Source organism: Poecilia reticulata, chromosome 17 (genome assembly GCF_904066995.2).
Source record: "Poecilia reticulata chromosome 17, P_reticulata-male-v2, whole genome shotgun sequence".
NCBI lineage: Eukaryota > Metazoa > Chordata > Actinopteri > Cyprinodontiformes > Poeciliidae > Poecilia > Poecilia reticulata.
Window position 1 is genome coordinate 21799738 of NC_088846.1, and position 25109 is coordinate 21824846.

General features: G+C 38.4%; 3 protein-coding genes across 3 annotated transcripts; 1 reads left to right on the forward strand and 2 right to left on the reverse strand.

The window, feature by feature from the left end:
• Positions 1–539: 539 nt before the first annotated feature.
• On the reverse strand, positions 540–6686 carry admp (anti-dorsalizing morphogenic protein). The gene is made up of 5 exons (XM_008434425.3): positions 4144–6686; positions 3918–4054; positions 2758–2880; positions 2482–2671; positions 540–1489 (listed from the first exon to the last, which is right to left on the reverse strand). Exons 1-5 carry the CDS (start codon positions 4436–4438, stop codon positions 1065–1067), a joined length of 1170 nt encoding a protein of 389 aa, XP_008432647.1. The 5' UTR covers positions 4439–6686; the 3' UTR covers positions 540–1064.
• A 1380-nt stretch (positions 6687–8066) lies between these two features.
• Positions 8067–15154, reverse strand: pnhd (pinhead). The gene is made up of 7 exons (XM_008434424.3): positions 14436–15154; positions 14049–14132; positions 13817–13956; positions 13018–13294; positions 10649–10830; positions 9155–9213; positions 8067–8358 (listed from the first exon to the last, which is right to left on the reverse strand). The coding sequence occupies exons 1-7, from the start codon at positions 14485–14487 to the stop codon at positions 8208–8210; spliced, it is 945 nt and encodes a 314-aa protein (XP_008432646.2). The 5' UTR covers positions 14488–15154; the 3' UTR covers positions 8067–8207.
• A 2879-nt stretch (positions 15155–18033) lies between these two features.
• Positions 18034–24729, forward strand: LOC103479876 (serine/threonine-protein kinase NIM1-like). Its single transcript, XM_081598704.1, has 4 exons — positions 18034–19303; positions 19404–19679; positions 20942–21210; positions 22807–24729. The coding sequence occupies exons 1-4, from the start codon at positions 19234–19236 to the stop codon at positions 23560–23562; spliced, it is 1371 nt and encodes a 456-aa protein (XP_081454830.1). The 5' UTR covers positions 18034–19233; the 3' UTR covers positions 23563–24729.
• The last annotated feature ends 380 nt before the right edge of the window (positions 24730–25109 follow it).

The following is a 25109-nucleotide window of genomic DNA, read 5'->3' on the forward strand; positions in this document are numbered from 1 at the left end:
CATATCTGTGCCTAAAAATTTTAATTGAGTTGAATTAATACATAAATCCAAGTCCACCAAATCATTTGATTTGGAAGGCAATGACATGTTGCAGTACTGCAAAACCTTTGTTTCAGAGGAATTTTCACATTTATTTTAGCTCCTCCGTCTAAATTGATCAATTCTTCTTTGTGGGTTCAAAATGAACGATGACACTGTTTTTTAGGAAAGCAATCTAAATTCTGATTTTTAATTGTTTATGACAGTGGTTCGCGGAGATTTTCTTCTGGGCTCCCCTATGATTACAATAATAATAATAATAATAATAATAAAAGAAGAAGATCAACTGGGCGCACACATGGTTCAACCAGACACAGTCCCATCTCAGAGGAAAGTCCCATCTCGGAGGCAGGTTCCGACTCGGAGGCCGGTCCCGACTTGTAGACAGGTCCCGGCCCTGAGATGGTCCCGACTCGGAGGCAGGTCCAGACACACGCACGCACGCACGCACGCACACACACACACACACGCACATACACACACACAAAGTGTGGTCACATTTGTTTGGTTAAATTGTGATTTTAGTTTAGTTTAGGATTTAAGTCTCTTGCTATAATAATTTACTATTCGGAGAGATGGTTCACTGAATGATTTCAGCAGCAAGTTTTTTTATCTTTGAATAAATTGTTGCTAAATTGATGAAAACATCGCTGCTAATGGAAAACTCAATTACAGAGAAAATGTTTCATTTTTTAATATAGAAATGCTGAAGGAATATTTGAAATCTCAATGTTCTGAAATCATCTTGATCAGTCATCCTAAAGTATAAAAGTTCAAGTAAGCTTAAAGTGATACCATTTAAAAAAAATAAAAATCAGAAAAACATAACATATTCATATTTACACATTTTGTGGTTATCTCTTCCAGCAGAGTCATATATTATAATTTATGTGTCTATTTACATATATTACAGTGTTATTTGTAGATCTCAGAACATTTACTCTCGAGTGAACACTGAAAGGGCAACAAGATTGATGAAAGTGAAAATTAAATCTGCCCAGTCCAACAGCAGAGACTTGACGACGTCAGTGACAGCCGCAGCTTCCGGCCACCATGTCGCTGTACTGCTTCAACACAACATTCTCATCATCATCAAAGTACAGCAGATTGATGGAAAACAGCTTGTCAGGCACGCAGCACGCCGTCTCGATTCCTCGGATCAGCTTCAGGGCGTTGATGATGGACTGGACGGTGGCGTGGTTGGTCGGCCTCATGTTCTGACCCAGGGGGAAGGAGCAGGACCCTTTGCAGTGATAAGCGTTGTAGCCGCGGGGAGACACGATCCAGCCCGACCAGCCGATCTCCTCGAAGTCCACATACAGAGGCAGGCGCTGGCAGGGCTTGGACCGGCCTTCCTCCTCGCTGTAGTGCGAGGAGCGAGCAGTGCGGGAGGATTTGACTAACACCTGAGTTTGGGGGAGGAAGGAGGTGGGGATGGCCTCAAGGGGATCTGGAAGAGAAATAAATGGTTGCTTAGATTAGCTAACAGGATCAGATATTTGTAAAATAGTGACAGTAAACCTTTCCGAGAACCAAATACAATTTAAAAAGGAATTTTGGAAAGTATGCTAGCTATTCCAGTGCCCAAGAAACCAACCATCACATGACTTAATGACTTTCGACCCGTTGCATTAACACCTATCATCATGAAGTGTTTCAAGAGAGTGGTTAAAGGTCATATAATCTCTATACTGCCTCAATCACTTGACCCTTTCCAGTTTGCATACAAATCTAAGCGCTCAACTGAGGATGCCATCTCCACTGCTCTTCAACTGAGCAGATGCGGTTGTTGGACTTCAGCTCAGCGTTCAATACGATCATCCTTCCAGGACTTGGTATGCAAACTGGTCTCCCTGGGCTTCAGTACTCCATTGTGCAACTGGCTGCTGGACTTCCTCACTGACAGAACTCAGTCTGTCCATGTGGGTAATAACACCTCCAATGTCATTTCTTTAAACACTGGCTCCCCACAGGGCTGTGTCCTGAGCCCCCTGCTGTTTACCCTGATGACCCACGACTGTCGTCCCAGGTTTAGCACCAACCACATCATGAAATATGCAGATGACACAACAATCATTCAGGACAACTACAGAAAAGAGGTACAACATCTTGTGGACTGGTGCAGAATAAACAGCCTGCTCCTGAACGTCAACAAGACAAAGGAGATCATTGTCGAGGTCTCGACCGTGAGTGGGAGTATTGTTTTATATTCAAACTAACTAATTTAAGTGTCTTATCTGACTAACAGGCAAATTATTTTCACAGATTTTTATTAAAATCCCACCAAATAAAATGTTTTCAAATTGCTACTTCACTTTTCTCAATGAAAATATAAGTTTGTTTTATCAGTTCAGGCCCCCACTAAACATCCAGAATTATATTTTACTGTCCCTGAGTGTATTCTGACTTAATAAATGAGATTAAAAGTGAGGCAAATCTCACTTGTGCTCTCGAGTGCCGCAGAGCGGCGCCCGTCGTCGGTGAAAAGCACGAGCATGGGCTGTTTGCTCTGGTGGTGGTGGCGTCCTGAAGCAAAGTGGATCAGTTTCAGGTCCGTCTGGCTTCCTTCCAGCGTCCTAACCACCACATGAAGCCCCAGGTTGCTGCCTTCATCTGCCACCCAGGAGCGAACCTTCAGGACATCGGTGACATCATGGTTTTATACACCGTCCAGCTTTTGCCGGGACTTGGATTATTTAGGCATTGGGAGATACTTACAGCTTGTGTGACCGTGAACACTTCCCAACCAGCTGAATGGATCGGGATGAGTCGAGAAGAGAGCAACTTCTTCATCTGTGTGCTGTTAGTTTTACCGATATCCAACAGCTGATAAACACTGACCTGAGTAATACAGAATTAAAGTAGCCACCGTTAGAAATTAACTGAGAAGAGACATGTACTTAGGACTGCCACACCACTAGGGGCAACCAAGAGCACCAAGCTAGTATGATAAAAAAATTATATAAAATAAATAAATAAATAAAATAATAATAATAAATGCTATTTCTATATTATTTACAGAGATGCTACAAAACAAACTCTTCCTGTTGATGGCTACTGTCACTTTTACGGAAATATAAGATATCAAACTTTTGTTTACTGTAAATTTAGTATTTATCAGCTAATAGTTATATGGCGTAGGCTGCACAGTGGCGCAGTTGGTAGAGCTGTTGCCTTGCAGCAAGAAGGTTCTGGGTTCGATTCCCGGCCCCGGTCTTTCTGCATGGAGTTTGCATGTTCTCCCTGTGCATGCGTGGGTTTTCTCCAGGTTCTCCGGTTTCTTCCCACAGTATAAAAACATGACTGTCAGGTTAATTGGTCTGTCTAAAATTGTCCCTTGTTTGTCTCTGTGTTGCCCTGCGACAGACTGGCGACCTGTCCAGGGTGAGCCCACCTCTCGCCCAGAACGTTAGCTGGAGATATGCACCAGCAACCCTCCCGACCCCACTCAGGGACAAGGGTGTCAAGAAGATGGATGGATAGTTATATGGCACACTTAAACACCACTCTGCATTTTCTTCTAAATAAAAAGCAGACTTGTTGCTTATTATGATTTCTATTTTAATTAAACTAGTTTAATTAAGATAGTTCATGTTTAGTTTTAGGTTAAAAATATCACAACATTTTTTAGATTTTCGTTTTAAAAATAAAAAAAATGTTTTACCAGTAAGTACTATTGAGCTGACAATTGTGGCTCACGTGACAAAATGCCTGGACACCCAGACCTAGTCTATAGGTCCAGACATAGATCCAATTGAAAATCTGCACCAGAAATTGAAAATTGATCTTTACAGATGCTTCTTTACAAAAAAAAAAAAGTAAGTCTAGACGGCATCATTAACCCTGCCTGCAGTTATTATTTAAAAGGCTGAGCATACCTGGCAGAAGTGATGTCTGTTGAATGTGAGGGTTCCTTGAGGACGCAGCTTGAAGAGATGCAGCTCTGCAGTGAGGACCTTCTCACTCCTTGCTACGGTTGACAAATTGAACTTGAACTCCACCTGTTCACTGCGCACTGCCATTCAAAGAAATAAATCGCTATTAGAGACAACACCTTCTATTCAATCTCCTCTGCTCTGCGCACATCACTCAAAAACATCTTACATTTGTCAAAGAAGCTGCGCACAGTGTTCCCCTCCAGCAGGTAGGGATCCTTGGTCACGCCGTCCACGTCAGCCACCGTGTTGTACAGATCGAGCATGTACTGCGGAGGCTGTTTGTGTCCGTGGACAGCAGGAGGGTCCTCCATCCCAAAAACCTCCAGAAGCCTCTTGATGGCGGCAGAGCGGACCTCCTCTGACTCGCCCTCTGAGGGGAAATGATTAACCCGGCCGCTGAGCGCAGGCCACGCTGCGGTGACGCACAGCAGAGCGGCAAAACTGAGCGCGAACACGAACATCGTAGGACCCTGAGTAGATTTCGCAACTTGGAGCTGGAGAGAGTCTGAAAACTCCGAGGCTTTTATATCCAATGACCCAGTTCCCCTCTGCAGCCTCGGCAAACAGCAGTAAAGATGTTATTTGGCCGTAAATGTAAATCACCAATCAGCGAGTGTAAAGGGAGACTAATGGCGGTACTAACAAGGTGCGAACCCCGATTGGAGATTTTATTCAAGCCAATTGTCTTCGAATAAACTAGAGTCTATTTTTGCAAAACGGGGGACTTGTTCTTGCAGTCGTTTATGAAAAATATGTTTTTGACCTCCGGAAAGTACAAACTAATCAAAGTTTAGGGATAATAAACTTTGATTATCGATCTGTGGGTGGCCAATTGCGCCTAAGTGAATCCATTAAGTTAGAATAAAAGCCGCATTGTTTTAGGTGGAAACCAATTACCTGTGTTGCTACTGGTGTCACTGGTGACACTTGGAAAGATTTACATGACTGCCCACTGAGCTACAGCTGGACAATCACCAGCCTGAAGTTGGCATCTGATTCGTTTCAAGACAGAATTAAAGGGATATTCCGCTGCATTTCACGATTAGTGAATGCTTGAAATGGTCAGATGGGCAAAATTATCTTACATTACTGAAATACTGTGAAATATTGTGACAAAAGTTAAAAAATGTATTCTTGGGACTTTAATTATCTGCTTCAGATTGGGTTCAGTGAGAAATCAAAAATACTGAAACAAAAAGAAAACTGACTTGTGATATATATAATAAGGATTTTAAAGTGTGTGTTATATATGTATATATATTTTCATTATTATGAAATAATCCAATTCAATTTGGACCTTCCTAGCAATCTTAGACGTAATCAAATGCAGCAAAATTGCAGTTGGACTCACAAAGGCTTTCTTACATGGGTCTCAATTTAAATAGACTGAGGACAACCCATATCTTAAAACTAGCACCCTGTGTCGATCCACTCACGGTCCTGAAGGGTTTAACACATCTAGGGTGCTTATGGTTCCCACTTTTTACCCTTTTAGCTCTCCTGCACCAAACCTAATACACATTTAACACAGTACCATCATGTACCTCGTAAATAAACTCCATACTTGGCCCATTTTCCAAACAAAAATAGACTAAATTTTCATTTTTACACATTAATGGTGTAAGATTGCAAAGCACAACATTTCATGATATCAAAGAGCCATAAAAACAATTTGGTTTTAGTCCAAACTGTCATTATGGGTTCCGAATACAAAGGTAGGGGCTGCAAGCTAGGCAAAGTGTATGTTTGAGACTCTTATTTTGAAATGTGGGACAGTAGTCTAGCATACAAAAATGAAGCCACTTGTTAACCATTAAGATGCAACATTCTTTCAAGTTTTAGTCTGGACTGCAGATGTTCATCTCTAGATTAAAATTTTATATATTTAGATTGATCAAACCTGAACAGGATAAAACAGATATTACACTTGGAGGCTCAATCAAACCTTTTTTCTACTAGTTGAAATACAAAATGGGAGCGTTTTAGTGTAGAGTCAGATTAAATTAGACAGACAAACTAAATGTATACATATTGATATTCTACAAACTCATTAGATTCTTAAAAACTGAGACTTGTGTAACCGTAAAAGCAGATTCATTCTGAAAAAGAACAAGAATAAAAAAAAACATTTTTTCTGACTGAAATATTTCATACTTTACAAGAACTCAAGACTTGAATTTGTAAAGTCTTATAGGCCTGGAATGTTACAACTTTTGTACAAAATGAAAGAGCACAAGCAAGAGAAACGGCCGAGGACAGAAACAAGATTTATTTGTGCTTTCAGAGAATGTCCAGGTCTTATCGCTGTTTGTCTATTTGTTTTGTTCTTGTGAAGCTAATGTCGATCTTTTAAATGCAAACATTTACTCCTGTGGAGTACATTGACTTTGTCAGTGTGCTCCAAACACGTAAAAATAAAGATGGCACAAATCTAGAAGCACAAGCTACAGATTACAGGCTTCAACTTTTCTTCAGTACACGGTAATTTTTTTATAAAACCATAATAAAGCTGAAATAAGTAGACTGACTTATTTGAAGCCTTCAAATTTGGACAGACTGGGTAACATTTTCCTAAGTGTTCAGAACTTTTATATTGCTTGGTTATTCTACTATGTTTGCTAAATCCTCATCATTTCTTTTCATTGTCAGATGTCCCACTAAGTTTTAAAATCACACTTAGGGACTTTGTTGTAGGCTGCACAAGCAAAATATCTATCATCTATCTATCTATCTATCTATCTATCTATCTATCTATCTATCTATCTATCTATCTATCTATCTATCTATCTATCTATCTATCTATCTATCTATCTATCTATCTATCTATCTATCTATCTATCTATCTATCTATCTATCTATCTATCTATCTATCTATCTATCTATCTATCTATCTATCTATCTATGTAGCTAGATAGCTACATAGATAGATGTAGCTGATGTAGCTAGCTAGCTGGGTAGACAGGTTTGCTAGCTAGCTCACTAGCAGTATGTAGACTTGCTAACGATGCGTTACAGTGAGCTTCGTTTGCAACATTAAAAGTACCTTTTCAAAAATAAAAACCTTTAAGCAGATAATAAACATGCATTTTTAATTAAGCCTACATTTCTGTATTTTATACTGTAATATTGTATTCGTAAATGTTTGGTTTTTTTTAGCTGTAAGCAGGAAATTACACTTAGTGAACTGAGGAACTGAAATTAACTTTTCAATAATCTAATTTACTGAATAGGACTATACAACCTACAAAATGAGATTTGCTCTTAACATGTTTAGATTAAACTTGACTCTTAAGATTTTAATCCATCAAAGATACACCAAGGTTGGTAACATTTAAGAGATCAAAGGTTTTGTTCACTGCATGACACCTTGCAGACAAGTCATAAAACCTTTTACTGTGGTAGAGGCAGAAAACTGTGACAGAGGTGTTGTTTCTCAAGTCTGTATCAAAATGAGGAGGAAGTAATGGTTTGCATGTGTTTTTCCAGAGAAACACTTACAGTTTAGTCTTTGTTTTTCCTCAGTAACACAGTAAACATTTCTTAGAAACAATATATTGAAGATTTAGTTTAGTGAAAATGAATTAATTGTTGTTAATCCTGATCAAACCTGATGGTCACAATAAAAAATCCTTAAATATAGTCAGTTGTGGCTTAGATACTAAAATACCGAAGTTTTTCCTTTTAATTAAAAGCATAGACATTAACAACTCCTACATCTTCAGCCTACAAACACATCAACCACATGAATGTTCTTATTGTCTTCATTGTAGAAAAAATTATGAGTAAAAGGTCTTAATCCTGTAATTCTTTCATTTTTTTTTTGTTAAAACTACTGCCTCTACTAAGGAACCTGCAGCACACATTTCTCTTTTGTGCGATATAATCCTTAGAACAAAGAAAAAAAATTCCTAATTAGCTAAAACATGATCAGCCAAGTCAGAGCTCAAACAAAACCAGAAGTTGATTTCCCAGCCAGAAAAAGCCTGGTTGTCAGAATTACTTTTATTTATTTACTTTGAGTTATTTACATGAAAAAAAAAAATCTAAATTATTTAAATAAAATTCCATATTCAAATAATAACATACCAGTTATCATTTTGTGTTATTAATTTTATTTACAAAACTATCACATATACATATATTACATATAAAACCCTAAAGTTTTGACAAGAGTTTGGTCAATCTCCAGAAGTTACTGTGGAGGCTGCTTTCCAGCAGAGGGCGCTGTGCTCAGTTTTGGCAGCGGCAGGAGGTGATGGAGAGGACGGTACGAAGCTGCTCATGCTGGTTGATGAAGCTGTGGCTCTCGTATCCTTGAGGAGCACAGGAACTGGACTGTCTGTCTGACCACAGCAGGCAGTTTCCCAGATCTGATGGACTCCTGCAGAAAAAGGAAAACATTAATGAAAAGATCAAAGCGATCATGTAAAGTGGAAATAAAGCCTCACTGCAAAAACACAAAATCTTACCAAGTATTTGTTTAATCTGGTTTCTAGTGCAAATATAACAGTACGTTTGAAACATGAGTAACTTTCCAGCAAGAGATAGGAGCTTGTTTTTAGTGAATAATTCCTTAATATTGATGAAAAATGCTTGTTACATTTGCAGTGGAGTAATCTGCCTGTGCAACTAGTACTTTTTCATCAATATTAAGGAATTATCTACTAAAAAAATAAGCTCCCCTATTTTGCTGGAAAGTAACTTGTGAGTTAGTTTTTGTCTTATTTCTAGTATACTAATATTTTATTTGTCTAAAGATAAAGAACACTTAGCAAGATTTTGTGTTTTTGCAGTGCAGTAACAGTCATCGGCAACAGCAATAATATAAATTACTTTATAAGATCAATGTCACAAATTGCAAATTTCGCAAGTTAAGAAATTAAGCACGTTTTGCAATTAAACAGCATTTCTTCTTCTGCAGAAGCTAAATAAAATTCAACCATCAGGGAACTACTTTATTTCTGTAATCTTAAAACAAGACTGAAGAACTAAAAGGAGCATTTGGCGTTAGAATCAAAATGCAGAAGGTACAGAAGGTGTCAAAACTTACAGCCTGTTGCTACAACTGGGGGTGGCAGAGGAGGTGTGTGTGTGTGTGTGTGTGTGTGTGCGTGTGTGTGTGTGTGTGTGTGCGCGTGCGCGTGCGTGCGTCTGTATGTGTGTGTGTTCATACTGACCTGAGAAGGCATCGGTTTCCTGTTGTGCAACCTCCCGAACATCTGCCCACATCTACTTCCTGCAGAAAATTAGCAACACAGAGACAAGAGAGAGAGAGAGGGGGGGGGGAAGTCAGCACATTGCTGGCTGCAAATATTGACCCACTTTGAGCTGAGGAGCAGCTGCCGCTTGGAGAGTTAAAGGTGCTTTCATTCGACACCTGCAGCCGCCATTTGTGTTTGCTAGCTCCAATCTTACATTTGGTGCAGAGACTCATTAGAAAACCAAAACTGAAGAAAACAGAAAACTTAATAAATTATTGCTTTCTCTTTTAGCTAAATATAGTTGTTTTTGTGGCTTACTTAATAAAATAATTGCTTTTTTGATTTGGATTTTAATGTAAAACTTTTATTTTCAACTCTGTTTTTCCAGGAAGAAGAGCTGATCAGTGTTTGGTAAGATAGACGTAGGAAGTATTAATCAATCAGCAAATGCAACACACCAATCTTTTATCAGTTTTATTTAATTGTAATTTCTAACATCAGTTAGAAATTAGACACCAACCAAATGATTCTCTAAAATAAATTAAAAAAAATAAAACTAATATGTATATTTATATTTTGCTAAAACACATCTAATAATGTAAAAAATAATAAAAATATGCATTCTATAGTAAAGTACATTGACCATATAATTGTGCAATTTTACATTTTGAAACAAAATTTGCTTAATGGAAACAAGAAAATAATAAAAAAGAATTTGTTTTTCAATAAAAAAGTTTTTCAAAATTGATTTATTTGCCAAAACTGCAATGGAAAACAGTTTTCACATCAAACGATTAACATGAAAACACAAAGAAGAAGACGACAGGAAGTGCAGGAGGATCTCTTTAATGACTTGTTACGTGAATAAACTTAATCATGTGTGACTCTAATTGCATTTTTTATTTAATTGTGATGCCACAATTGTGAAATTGTTTGGGTTTTTTTCGACATTAGTGGAATATTCACAAAACTCTGCGCACGTTTGTAATGGAAACTCAATGCTGGGTTTCCTTAGACAGAAACTTTTAAACCACATTGAATAATTAGTTTAGATTACTACATTGTTTGATAACCAGGATCAGTTGGAATGTATGTATTTTGTTTTTTGTAAAGTGTCTCTGTTCTGAATTATCGCTATATAATGCCTCTTTTCCACGTCCAAAGTGCTTCTAAATGTTATTTGTACTTAAATTATTTGTTTTGGGTCTGCAGAGAGCAACACGCTGTGGTGTTTTTCACACCCGGATGTGCAGTGCCAGTCTCCGAATTGGCCTGACTAAACACCGACTTTTGAATCTGATGCATAAAGGCACTTCATTATTGTCTGGCACCCAGCTAAGGCCCCGTTTCCTCTGCTGTCAATCACAAAGGATGCGAAGCAGGCATCTTAAAGGAACCAGCTGAATCCACCATGCTATTCCGAGAAATTAATGGCGTGAAGGAAGTTTTTTCTTTCCTCGTTTCACTTACTTTGAGCCTCTCTTCTTTGAGTCCCTCTGCATGCTGGACTGTTTCATAGAAGTGCTCCACATGGGGGACCCTGTAGCAGCTTTCCTTCAGCTCGCAGGCCGACACGGTCTGGATCACATCCACTCCGTTGGGAGTTTCCAGCAGCGCTGAGTCAAACTTGGTGGGGACGCAGGAAACACCCTCTGGAAGCAAACCATGAAGGAAAATGTTAACAGGAAATCTAAAAAAAAGTCTTGATTTCCACATGGAAAAGCTAAACTAAAGAAAAAAACTAAGATGATGTGAATAATGCTAACTAGAAGGGCTGGGAGATATAAATCATTGGTTAGTTTTTTGTTTTAGATATCTGAAATGCTGTCAAACCTGTGGTGTGACCTTTCCTCCTTGAATTCATTTTCTCCTTTGACGTCAGACTGTTGTTTTTTGTTTTTAAGCAGTTATGAGGCACGAATACGAAACCACAAACTGCTACAGAGAGTTATTGAGCAGGCTGTTGCTAGGTAACCAAAGAGTGAGTGAGTTGCTAGGTAACCAGAGCGAGTTAGTTAGTGAATGTCACCAACCTAGCTTAGCTTAGCCGCTAAACAGAATCTGAGATTTCATATCAACTGGTTTCTATATCAACATTATATCGATGTTAAAACATTTGTGTATAATCTATTTAACGTAGTAGATATTACATTACAAAAGCATTAAATCAAGATTCACTAGTTACTCATTAATCAAAAGAAATCAGTTTAAATACTCAAAAATCTGATCATTTTCTTATTGTTAATATTAAATACATCAAAACTGATAACTACCTACATAATAAATGGATCAACACTTTTTTTGTTTGTTAAAATGTCAGATAAAGAATAAGATGTTATTTGATGCATATCTTGTAATTCTGCTGGATTCAAAGCTACTACCTCTTTCTAAGAACATGCACAAGTTTTCCTCTTTGGAGTGTGGAAAAAAATTGTAATCAGTCCAAATCAAAAAACAGGATTTGTCATAGTACTGATATAGTGATGAGTCTCTACATCTCTACTAAATATTATATTATTAAAATTCAAGCAGCCGAATCTGTGATAGTTGAGAAGATTTTTTTATGTTTAAAATTTAAAGGTTTTCCCAAGAAAGTTTATAAATCTCCAAAGAAAATATTGGCAAAGCAGAGGAACAAGTTATCATAACTCCTGACTTCAGTTATTCTAGAGCTCTTGAGGGCCCTCTGCTGGTTTGGGGCAGCAGCTCCTTAGTCTGACTGGTTATTTTTTTATATTTTAAATAGTAACATATTTATATATTAATGAAAAACGAGGAGAACACGGAAGCTTTGTTAACTAGTTATGCAGTATAATTTAGTTTACAAATGAAAAGTGGTTATTTTATGTTTATCACTGTAGTTGTAGACAGTTCCTGTGCCTTCTAAATGGTATTTATCCCCTCTGATCTCAAATTATGTAGCTTTTAAACCACAAACTTTAGTGGATTTTATAAGGGCTCAATGTCTAAATTTAGAGATAGAAATCTGAACACTTCGGTCTAATAATTACAACTATCCAAATTTGTAATTGGCTGTTTGTAATTTATTCCCAGTATCAATTCAACTCTTGTGTAAAGAATTCAAGGTTTGTTAGAGAATATTAGTGAATAATCACCAAACAGACCAAGAGACACAGTAGATCCCTTATCTTTAGTGGTGCAATTCGCAACTATCACCTTTACAGAAGGGCGAACTTTGTGGGTAGACAAAAAAGACGTAGAAAAAGTTCAAAAGTACATTTAATTGAAAAAATATGTATAATTATAATTATTATTCCATTTGATTATCAAGCCCTACCCTGATAAACACCAACCTCTTGTTCTACACCTTGCTTTCTAGCTGGCAGCATGGAGCCTGTTGAAGTTTTAAATTTTACACAGTTGGCCATGACAAATGCAATCTGCCAGTGCCAGGCTATGAAACAGAAATTGAATTGAATTGAGAAGAATTGAGCTGAACAAGATGGATGTTAATATTAATTCAATATTTGGAAGTGTGGCCAACAAGGACTGAATAACTTCTTCACTTCCTCCACGGTCATTGCTAAAACTACGAGCACACTATAATTTTAAAACTGCCCAAAGAATCAAGCTCCTTTCACAATGTCTCCTCCTGTTTGCTGATTGGCCGGGTTGGAATTTTACCAAAGAAATCCACTTCAATGGGAGAAAGCCCAGAGGGAGAACTGAAGAGAGATGAGAATCGAACTGAATGGCCAGGCTAATTACACAATATCTGTAGTTTTGATTTGCCACATAAAGCAAACAAAAAAAAACCACACTGAACTTTGTTGTTTTAACGAAACAAAATCGTAAAAAGACCTCATGGCTGTGAATACCTGGGGTTCCTTTAGAGCGGGAACATCCTCCCACGTCTATTACCGTCGCATACGGTGTTTCGATGTAGTAAGTCCTCAGAGCTGGGACTCGGATGCACTGGGTCAGCTCGACCTCACAGTGGCACTCCTCGATGACCTCCACCTCCCGGGGCCCCTCGAACAGCAGCAGCCGCTCTACTTGCATCCCCGTCGGCTCGCACATCTGGTTCGCCCCGCAGGAGGGCAGCCGGGTCAGCGGCTCTGAGATCACCGGGGCAGCCGGGCCGTGCGTCCGCGTCTTTAATTAAAGAGATCATTGGGGTGAACATGTCAAAACATGTTTCTGTCCTTGCCAGCGTCAAGGTGTAAGCTGATTTTAGGCGATTCATAGCAAACGTTGTGCAAACGAGGAAAAAAAGATCGGTAACTTTTTCGTCACAATGTTTTTATATGTAGAGTATTAGGGCCATACTAATGAAAAAGAAAGGAAGGAAGAAAGAAAGAAATACGAGCATAAAGCCGTTCGAGAATAAGGTCAAAATAATACGAGAATAAAGTCATAATGCTACAAAAATAAAGTCAAAATTTTACGAGAATAAAGCCTCAATATTACCAGAATAAAGTCATATTATCGCGAGGATAAAATCAAAAATAATCTGAGAATAAATTTGTAATATTATAATAAAACTGTAATGTTACGGCTTCATTTTTATTCTCGTGGCCCTAACACCGTCGTATTTTGGCATGACGAAAAAAAACCTTATAAATTACAACAAATTCACACTGCCGTCATGTGGCAGGAGGTGGAACTGCAGCTTACCCTCTTGCTCCTCAGAAATTCCAGCATGGAGGAATGTTTTGAGTATTCCTGCTGTCTTGCTTCATGCGGTGACCTTATGGCCATCCCACAACGTGACCTGCACATTCCCACATCTACGCTGACAGGACTCCCTGAAATGTCTAACACCCCAGAGAGAGACGCAATCAAAATAGACAGCAAATTTCAATAAATAAATACAAATAATCTATTTATTTTATGTTTGCTTCCTTACCTTGCCCAATGTACACAAAGTGACTCTGCCTCTTGCAGCACACTCGTTGTGTAAACAGATTTCTGTGAACGATGTGTTTGCTCACTACAAAAACACAAGACAAGAATGCATCTGTCCTGTCATTTGCTGATGAATAGCATTGATTGAAGTTGTTGCAACATGAGACACTAATCTAAAGCAGCAGCAGGAAAATAAAGATCGTATCTGCAAGCAGTCATTCTTTGTATTTTGAAAGAAAATGTAGGTAGCACAAAAACTGCAATTCCCCTTTCCAGTAAGATTATATTATTTTACGATTATTTACCACTTTCATAGGTTAGCATGCACTTTCCTGTGAGATAAACCAGACAGCTGCTCTAGAAGAAAGGACCGGCCACCAGTACTTACATGTCATGTGAAGCACAAACAGGAACAGAAGGAAAAGTTGGAGAACATCCATCACTCATCTGAATGTGCTCCTTAGTGCTGTCCTGCTCACTTCTGCCTCAGATATTTATACCCAAAAGTGAGTCTTCAGAGGCCAAAGAAAGGAGAACAAATCAAATTTCCATGATAAATGCAGGAGTCACTTCACAGGGGGATCTCAGCGTCTCTGTTTTTTTTTTTTTGGTTTGTTGTCGTTTTTGTTGCTGCAGAGAGACCCAAATATGCTGACCAGACCTGAGCTCCCACTAATGACGGGGCTTAAAAAGGCCCTGAGCCGTTCAAAGGGTCTCCCTCAAAGGCATCAATCATCTTTTATCTCAGGGGGAAGGTGTTTAGCACCTCTGACTTAAAACAAAACCAGGTTTAAACACATAAACGGGAGCAGCAGGGGGGAGCGTGATCCTCACCTTCTGAAAACTCCAGCACCTTCGTGTTTATTCAACATGACACCAAATGGTCAGACACTCTTAAACCTTTCACAAATCTCGGCTCTTTGCTTTTCTCTAGCTCATTTAAGGTCCTCACTAAAACTGTACGTATTGTGCATATATTTGAGGTGATGTGGAAAGTTAAGCCAACACATTTAGAGAATGAGCATAACAAACATCGATCTTATAAATGAAATGGGTCAGCGTTTAACCCTAAACAGACTCAAAGGTCATTTTGTGCTATTTGTCCTTTTAATTTTCCAAGTTATTTTGGCTGTTGAATAAATATGTATGTTTCAAATCTGGACTATTGTTATTTTTTTTTTATTATTTCAGAAATTACATATTAGGTTTTTAAATTAGCATACACTGGCTAAGCTACACTAAAACAAATCCAAATGACAAAAAATACTCTTTGAAAAACTATTGAGACAACCATTTTTGATCCCTCATTTATGTAAAAAAAATCTATTTTTTTATATTAAGATTTATTTTGGATGAGCAGTTATTCTTTTTGTTAAATCTTACATATGACCACCAGATGGCGGTAATTTTACAACATGCAGGAACATTTCTTCTGCAAAGATGCGTTGATACTGAAATGAGTGATGGTTGGATATTGTGTTTGTTATAGAAGCGTCTACGTGTGTGATTAATGTTTTTTATGTAATTAAATTTTGTATGTTTTTTACATGGTTTCAAAAAACATTAAACAAACACTGAAACTATCATTTTAAATTCCCATAATATGATATTTCAGGCTCAAGTAGTTTAAAAATAGTAAAAGGAGAAAAAAAATTGTTATAATTAACTTAAGTCATAATAATGAAGACGCATGAAAGTGAGTGTTGCTCCCAGTAATTGACACATCTCAGGTCATAATAATACTAGAAAACTAATAAGAATAAAGAAATATTTAGTAAGGTAAGGTAATTTTATTTATAAAGCACATTTTCAGCAACAAGGCAATTCAAAGTTATTATTATCTAACAAACATGACAATATTCAAATAATAATTCATCCGTGCTGCAGTGAATCCGTCTCTCTTTATAGATATCTCCCTCTTCTTCCTCACATCGTGTTTTTATGAAACTTTCAAAACAAAAACGGAAGATTTGGGATGTATCGTACTTTTGACAGAGTGAAAGAATTACATAGAAATAATAGTCTTTACCACCTGTGTAAACTTTGTTGGTGAATGTTATAACATATAAGTTTTATAATATGTGTTATATTGTTTCATTTCTAATGTAGGCTCTTGTGTCAGATAATCTAAGTCAATGTTAGACAATAATTAATTTTTTTAGATTTACAGAATCTCAGTTAGCCTTCAGAGCGGGGCTGAACCCCGTATTACACCAAGCACTGTAGCTAATATTAGGTGGTATCTCGCCGGTGGACATAAATACAGTAAAGTAACATTCTAATCACTAAATATACACAATAATATGTCCATCTTACTTGTGAAATGTTGTCTGTGGAGCCCTCACATCAATAGTCCGTCAATCCGAGCAACAATATCCCTCAGTGCTGAGGCATCTTCTGCTGTTTTGGTTGAGCAAAGTAGGAGGGACGACCGCTCCAAGATGGCCGCCGTATTTCCTGCGCCAGAGTAGCCAATGCGGGGTGTACTCTTATATTATGTCTATGCTTACCGTAGTTGCTAGACCTGTTGTGGCTCAATATTGGTTCATATATAAGACACACCGGATTATAAGGCGCACTGTCAGCTTTTGAGGAAATTGAAGGTTTTTAGGTGTGCCTTATAGTGCGGAAAATACGGTAACTTTAAATCTGGCTTGTTATCTTTACACATTCTGAGCCATATCAAAAAACCTGAATGTTCTTAAAGGTCCAGTTGTTCCAGAACGTATGGATGAAACCCATGAAATAGCTAAAATATCAATAAATAGCTGTGTTTCTTGAAATTAAATAATATTGAACATCTTTTCACACTGATCAGTTCATCCAGAATTTTTTTCAATCAAAATCCCAGATTTTGCGGCGCTAATTTAGAAATATTTATTTAAATATTTGCACTAATGTGACTTTTTATTAACTGCTGTAACTGTCACGGACTATAACTTGACATCAAGTAAGGGTTGGCCAATGTTTTTGGCCAATTTTGAGAAAAACAATTTCAGTAAAATCAGAAAAAATATTCTGATCTGTTGAATTTATGTGAATTTTGCATAAATTCTGCAGATTTGTGAAAAACTGGAGGGAATTATTGATGTGATTTGGGATTTAGAGGGCCACATGAAAAGCTACGGCGGGCCAGATTTGGCCCCCACACCTCGAATTTGACGCATGTGCTCCAATATAAAGTTGGATTTTTCAAAGTGAGATTATTTTACTGCAGGTGTGTCACATATAAAACGCTGTGGAGTCATTTTCTATTCAAATCCACCTCCATGTATTTTCCATCCAGGCGATCCTCTCCTCATAAGAGTCTTTCCTTCAGCATCGCACGTGCAGGGAGCTTTATTGAGCACAGCTTATAATGAGTCACCTGTAGCATGAGCAAGCAGTTTATACGCAACGACTTCCCGGGATAATCCCGGGTGTCCAGTCTCGGTGCTGCAGAGGTTGATGTGGAGCAGACATCTGTCTGCTGTCACGGTCAGTGTCTGTCTGGGTCACCGGGTCAGTCACAGAAAGGCTTGCGCTCATCTCCTCTAGAGGTTTTTGCCAAGCTAAAGTTAACTTGCAGTACCGTTTATGAATTCTTTGTGTCATTTGTAACATGTTGAATTTAATAACAGGTAAGATTCATGTAGGCTGGGTGGATACTTTTAAGTGGAGCTCCATGCTTCCTAAATATGGAGGACTGGTCCTGTCAAAATTTTCAATAAAAATATAAATAAATAAATGTATTGATTAATAATGTAGCAAATATTGCATTCAAAAACATATCATTGTAGTTTAATTTTTCACTGTATTTTTAATCTTGTTTTATTAAATAGTTTCCTTTTTTTGTTTTTCATGTTCTGCATTTATTATCATATTTAACATTTATGTAATATTTTTCTGTTGTTCAGTGGCAGTTTTTCCTATACTGATTTATTTTCTCCTCTAATATTTTCTCTGAATTTTCTACCCTCTTGTGATGATAAAGAAATGTTATGTTATATCCCTCTTTATAATCAAATAAGTTCTTTGAAAAGTTCTTATTTTTCACTTTTGGATGTTATATTTGGCACATAAATGACTTCACCAAGCAATTTATTTATTTAAAGTTCATTGCCAATGTTTTCAGGATCAATTCAATCAAACCAAATCCAGACAAGAAAAGTAAGCATTTTCTCCACTGACATAATATGAATTTATTTTGAAGTTATTTTGATAAAGACCAATATTTTTAGAAGAAGTTTGTTAAATGTTTTGGTAAAAGAAGAAGACCTTTTAGTGGTGTCACTCTGTTTCCTATCTTTTTACATATAGTTGCTTATATGTTATGCAGATATGTGAAAAATTAAGTGGATTAGGTGAAACATAAAGTCCTGTCATACAGTTCACATATTTATGTCAGTTTTGAGAGAATGAAATTCACAGTCTTTGAATTTGTCAGAACCAGGTACTTTATGTTACCATCTCATATGGCTTTGTGTGGGTTTTTTAATATTTTAGGACTGATCTTATATAAATGAAATTTCATGAATGCCTTCAGACAATAAATTCCCAAATTAATCAGAAATGTGGCCATCTGATCAGTTTTCCCTCTCAGTTTCAAGAATCCCAGCATACCGAGGTTAATCAGTGTCATTAGTGCAGACAAAGTGTTTGCATAATGTTTCATGAGATACGATTACGCTGTTATTAGATCACTGCTGTGATATTTTAACAGGAGTTGTGCAAATTCTGTAGCAAAAATATTGTAGAGGCAAGAGGATGAATAATTTATAGCATTCATACAATGACTATCCACATGTATTTCCAACACTGAGGGTTGGTCAGGTGGTTTGCTCATCTCCAAGGTCTGATGAGGCCTCCAGAGGCTACGTATAGTCTGTCTGCATGGGAGGAGGTCAACACTGGAGGGGATTATAGGGCATTATGTAGTAGTTCTGGATTATAAACCATGAGACAACACTGCTGCATACAGAGCAGCAAAGGTGTCAGTGCATACTAGTGTATACTCTGGGAGGGAAAACTTTTCAGGAAACACTTTTTAAAGTTTTTCTTTTTTCTTCTGATGCATGCTACACATTTTTCCAGTCAACCTTTCAATTTGAGTGTTTGGTTACTGAAGAATATATTTCATTTTACTTAAGAATCACTGTATTTATTGAAATTGAGGAAAAGAGTGTGCGTCCATCTGGATTGAAATCATGTATTTGAAGAATAGAAATAATGCAATCAACACAGAGAGGAGCAAGAAGAACATAAAAGGGAAAGCATGTAAGTACAGACACACATTTTAATTCCCACTCCAGCATGTGTGATATAAACTGCAGAAGGTTTTCATGACACTACCTCACTCCCTTTTTCTCAATGTCAGGTTCTTATTTACGGTCAGGCACCCATCAAGAAGAAATCCTGACTTTGGCATCACCAAAGGAGAACAACAAGGTGGAGAGAAACAGAAAGGGGACAGAGGATGAGGAGTCGCTGCAGAGGACCGCCTTCGGGAAGGCCGTGTACAACATGACCCATTCGGAGAGGGTGATGGACGACCTGACGTTTGGACGGCGCGTGGGATTTTACGAGCTGAAGGGAGAAATCGGTTCTGGTAACTTTTCGCAGGTTAGACTGGGAATACATGACTTGACTAAAGGTGAGATTTTTAATGCTTTGATGTTATTACGACATACAGAATCTTTCACACTTATGGAGAACAATATGTGCACTACAAAAATACAGTATTTTTTTACACTTTAAATAAGACACAACTAACTCACAAGTAACTTTTCAGCAAGATAGAGGAGCTTGGTTTAAGTAAATAATTTCTTAATATTTATTTTAAAAATACTCATTGAACTCACAGATTTTTTTCCACTTATAACAAGATATTATTCACATGTTATAAGTGAAATAATCTGCCGGTGGAGTAAATACTTTTTCATAAATATTAAGGAATTATTGACCTAAAACAAACTCTTATATCTTGCTGAAAAGTTACTTATGATTTAGTTTGTTTTAGTTGAAGTGTGTTAAGGTATTTGCACTATAAAATAGACCAGAAATACTTGGTAAGAGTTTGTGTTTTTGCATTGTGTGAAAGATAAAAAGACTTATTATGGAAACGTCCAACCATCCAGCTTCATTTGTCACTCCAGTCATTCTAAACTTTTAAATTATTATTCTCTGTGTAGTCAAGCACCTATTTTCATGCAGTGGAGATCTTAGAACATTTTCATAGGGATTGGTATTAAAACACTTAGGGAGGCACAAATAAAAAAAAAGACAAGAAAAGAAATAGAAAAAAAATACGTAATTTTATTTATTTATTTGTTTGTTTATTTTGTGTTTATTCATTTATTGAGTTTTATATTTATGGCTCTGTTTGCCTTAATATGACATGAACATGACTCTGTGGGTTAGCCAGCATTTTTCAAGAGGGGCTCGTGGCCCCCCTCACCTCTCTCTTGGGGGCGCCGCTGTTTATGATGAACAACTTAAAGATGCTTTACATCAAAGTGTCGGTGCAGTTTGTGCAGAGACGATTTTTAATCTTCCATTTCCTCTTCCTGTGACTCGTTTTTTGAGAATTTCTTCCGCTCTGTGTTTTGAGTCACGTGTTTGATGGGAACCAGATGAATGCACAGACATCCAGCTGAGCTTAAGGAGACATACTTCCATCAGTCTGGGTCATTCCACATGTCAGAAGACATGACTAATCTTATCACCCTAACTAATCCATAATGTTTTCATCCTCGTCTGCTTTCGAGTCACATGGCAGCTATGTTGTGAAGGGCTAGAGGGGACACGTCAGGTCTAATGCAGCATTTTAACAGAAAATTAAATGAGGAGATTATGGAGCTTAAGAGAAAATTGTGTTTTTGATTCCCTTTCTCTGTGTGTCATCGTGTGATATAGAGAGAGTAGCAGTGAAAGTCCTGGATAAGGAGCGCCTGAGCAAACACGCCCAAGCTCTCTTTGCCTCTGAGATCACCTGCATGGAGAGGCTTTCCCACCCCAACATAGTGCGCCTGTACGAGGTGGTGGAAACCTTCAAGCACCTTTACCTGGTGATGGAGTATGCCAGCGGAGGGGAGCTGTTCTCCAGGATCACCACCAGGGGGCGCCTGTCAGACCTTGAAAGCAAGCTGGTGTTTTCGCAGGTTCTCTCGGCAGTAAAGCATATGGTAAGTTAGTGAAATGGAGGCAGTTCTCTGGGGAACGGAGTGGGCGTTGGGTTTACCAGGAAAACGAAAGCAAACAGCTTCAGAGGAAAGAGTCAAACCGGGTCAAACGCTGATGGTTCCAGGAACTGACATGATGATGTTTAGGCAAAAGTGCTGAATAATTTTTGCCTAAAAAATTATGCAAAATTGACATTTTTGCCCTTCAGTTTTGGATATTAATAGCTTCTATAAACAGTCCAAGTTCTTAAGCAATACGTTAATGGGTTTTTTGGTGTCTGGAAAATGAGCCGTTTCAAAAACCTCCCGATTGCTGAGTCACACTTCGTTGTTACTTAGCAACCCCAGCAAAGCCCAGCTCATCGCCTAGCAACCCAAGCGGAGCTCCAGTTCACTTGTTAAGCTGGTTTTACCGCTATATCCACTGCACAATGGCTGCTGGAAAAGTCAACTGTTTTGTTATTGACTTACCAATCAGAAACTACTTGCTAAATTCTTGTTGGTTGTGCAGGAGGCTCCACTTCTGCTTTTCAAAGATTTATAGTTGTACATACTATACATCTATGCCCCACTATACATCCATCCATTTTCTTTACACCCTTGTCCCTTTGTGGGGTCGGGAGGGTTGCTGGTGCCCATCTCCAGCTAACGTTCCGGGCGAGAGGCGGGGTCACCCTGGACAGGTCGCCAGTCTGTCGCAGGGCAACACAGAGACACACATGCAAACACACACTCACACCTAGGGGCAATTTGGAGAGGCCAATTAACCTGACAGTCATGTTTTTGGACTGTGGGAGGAAACTGGAGTACCCGGAGAAAACCCACGCATGCACAGGGAGAACATGCAAGCTGAAGCTTGTTAATCGGCCTTCAATTAAATTTATGTGTGTTAAAGTAGGAAAACATCTAAAACATACAAGGGAAACAGACAAATAGCATAACGAACCACACCAACCTGCACCATAACGCTCAGTGGGAACGAGACTTTAGATACAATCAGCAACTTTGCTGCTAGGGGGGTTAAAACTGCAGTACATTAATATATGTTTGACATACTTGTTGAAACTGTCACTGTGATGTGAGAGTATAGTATGAGACAGATAATCTGTGAAAAAATCGAGCTCCTCTGCCTTCTCTCAGTGCTGCCAGTGCTAACCAGAAACAACCAATCAGAGCCAGGAGGCGGGTCTTAGCGCAGTCAATCATGCTACTATATAATATCTTCCAGTCAGCAGAGCTTGTTGTGAATGGTAAGTATAGTTAGCATGGTCATCATTATTGGCAGCAACGATAAGGTGTTTCTGCACCATTAGCACATTTAGCAGTGAGTACATGAGATTGATTGTCAGCGCTAAGGCCCTCCTCCTGACTCTGACTGGTTGTTTCTGGCCAGGAGCAATAGCAGCAGAGCGAGGAGGTGGAAGAGGTTGATTTATTTTCACAGAGTACCTGTCTCATATCATACTGTCCTGACAGCTTTAAAGATATATATCTTTAAATAAAAGTTGTACTGCAGCTTTAAAAAAGAGCTCAACTTTTTAAATTTTATTATCAGCTCTGATTGCTTCAATAAGATGTGTTTGTCTTCTCCTTTTCCAGCATGATAATAACATTGTCCACAGGGACCTGAAGGCTGAGAATGTGTTCTACACCCACACCTACTGCATTAAAGTCGGGGATTTTGGTTTTAGCACTTGTTGCTGCTCCAGTGATGTACTCCACACATTCTGTGGCTCTCCACCTTATGCAGCGCCTGAGATTTTCAAAGAGAAAGGCTACATTGGACACTATGCAGATACCTGGGCCCTGGGTATTTTGCTTTACTTCATGGCGACCGCCACAATGCCCTTTAAAGCAGCCACCACGACCCGGCTGAAGATTTGCATCCTGCAGGGTTCTTATGCCATTCCTTCATACGTTCCCCAATCCTGTCAGGAAATCATAAAGGGCCTCCTGAGGCCAGTTCCCGTAGACCGCCTCACCTTGGCGCAGATCACGATGAGTGACTGGATGACCGGCATCGAGTACCCTCAGGCCTACCCGCCCTCCAGACCTACTCCGTCACACCTGGTCGACCAGAACCACGTCCTCACCTCTGATGATCTGAGCGTGAAAGTGGCACTGGAGGATCTTGGCATCAGCGCGGTTCATCTGCTCAACAACAGTCTCGACTTGAGAAGCCCCGTCACTGGGACTTACCGGATCGTGCTTCATCGGATCCAGAAGAGAAGATCGATAGAGGCTTCGGGTTACAGTCGGACGCGCACGAGTGAGTCCCTGAACAGACTGAGGTGGAAAGCCGGGTCAGAGGGCCATCTGTACAAGCGCCACTCTGTGGTCTGCGCCATCATGTAGCTCCATCTTTAGCTTTTTAAGATGTGCTTCCACTCTGGGCTTTAGGGTATGGCCCCAACTTGCACATTTTCTGCGATTGTGAAAACTTTCTTAGGCATACTCACTGTAACTTGATCCTCCTTTTTTTAAATGTCCACACATTTTGATTTAAGTGCAAGTATTTTTTCAATAGCATGAGGTTTCTGAAGAGACAGAGCATGTTTTCATGTATTATGAAGGTTTCTGAGAATGTACACAGTAGCATGCTCCATGAACATACTTGGCCTCCTTCTTGTCCACTGAAATAACATCCAGAGTTGTTTCAACTGGAGCTGCACTTAAATCAGCTGAGCGTGAAGGAAATTTGTTGAAGGTTGTCAGTGACCCTCTTCCAATTCTGATTGCAGGAATTTGGAAATATAAAAACAAGTCAGGAGAGTTTTTTTATTTGTAGATTAGTGAATGCAACCAGCCGTGCATTTTCCATGCCTGCATCACCCGGTTCAGGGATGCATGAGTCAAATTTGTCCTTTAGCAAATCTAAGAGCTCAGTTTAAGAAAATGCTCCCTCCTCCAAAAGCATCGGAAAGGTAAAGAAAATTTCTTTGAATGTTGACAGCAAACATTCGCATTTGACATCAAAACCTGACTATCCAAAAGATTGTCAACATTTTTCTTTGCAGAAAAGCTGAATGATTGTTTACGTGTAAGTGGCCTGTTTAAGATCATGTTACAGCATGTCAGTTGGATTTAAGTCCAGGCTTTGACTGGGCCAGTGAGTTTTTCTCTACCAAGAATGCAGTTTTTTTTTTTTACAGCTCTGGTCTTCTGAATATCATGTTTATGAATGATTCATTAAACCCGACCTTAAGTGAGGCAGGCTGTAGCTTCAGATGTGGTTTTTGGGTTTTCATGTGTTCTCCTGTATGAATCCTTGATTTTCTCCATGGAGGTCATCCACTACTGGGAATAGTCATAGGATTTTCCATGTTGTTTCTTTTATGGACAAAGGTTCTCAGTGTGGTTCTCTGTATGTCCCAAAGTCTAAAAAGTTGTTTTGTAACCATTTTCTTACTGGTGGAAATCAATGACTGTTTCTTATCCGTTCTTAATTTTCTTTTACTTTTGGGCATTTTTTAGCCTATTGCAGATTGTCAGATTCCAATTAAAGAAACAGTATTCAACTTTTTTTTTAAAAAATGTTTTTTTTACATATTTGTTAAAATTTTCACCATTTTGTTACGTTATGAGATGAGACAATCTGTGAAAACGTCAAGCTTCTCCACCTTCTCCCTGAGCTACTATTGCTTTCTCAAGAAATGGTTTTAACAAAATAGGTAAGAAACATATGTTTTTTATAAAAGTTTCATACTTCTGCTTTAAGTGATTCTTGATGAACATAATGTTGGAGAAACTGAAACATGATCACAAATAATCGATGATTTAACAATGGTTGGGGAAAATGATCTGGACCGTTTTTATTCTTAATATTTAAAACATTCCTTTAAAAACAGTATTTTGTAAAGTATCTTTAATAGATATGAGAATCAGTTTGGTGATCTGGAAGG

Excerpts from the sequence above, each read along its gene's own strand:
- admp (XM_008434425.3), bottom strand. The coding sequence starts at position 4,438 with ATGTTCGTGTTCGCGCTCAGTTTTGCCGCTCTGCTGTGCGTCACCGCA. Across the intron at positions 2,881-3,917 it reads ACAGACATCACTTCTGCCAG|GTCAGTGTTTATCAGCTGTT; the intron begins GTATGCTCAGCC and ends TGTATTACTCAG. Across the intron at positions 2,672-2,757 it reads TGTTCACGGTCACACAAGCT|GTTCGCTCCTGGGTGGCAGA; the intron begins GTAAGTATCTCC and ends GATGTCCTGAAG.
- pnhd (XM_008434424.3), bottom strand. The coding sequence starts at position 14,487 with ATGGATGTTCTCCAACTTTTCCTTCTGTTCCTGTTTGTGCTTCACATG. Across the intron at positions 14,133-14,435 it reads GTTTGTGCTTCACATGACAT|TGAGCAAACACATCGTTCAC; the intron begins GTAAGTACTGGT and ends GTGTTTTTGTAG. Across the intron at positions 9,214-10,648 it reads TCAAAGAAGAGAGGCTCAAA|GAAGTAGATGTGGGCAGATG; the intron begins GTAAGTGAAACG and ends AATTTTCTGCAG.
- LOC103479876 (XM_081598704.1), top strand. The coding sequence starts at position 19,234 with ATGTATTTGAAGAATAGAAATAATGCAATCAACACAGAGAGGAGCAAG. Across the intron at positions 19,304-19,403 it reads GAACATAAAAGGGAAAGCAT|GTTCTTATTTACGGTCAGGC; the intron begins GTAAGTACAGAC and ends TCTCAATGTCAG. Across the intron at positions 19,680-20,941 it reads AATACATGACTTGACTAAAG|AGAGAGTAGCAGTGAAAGTC; the intron begins GTGAGATTTTTA and ends CGTGTGATATAG.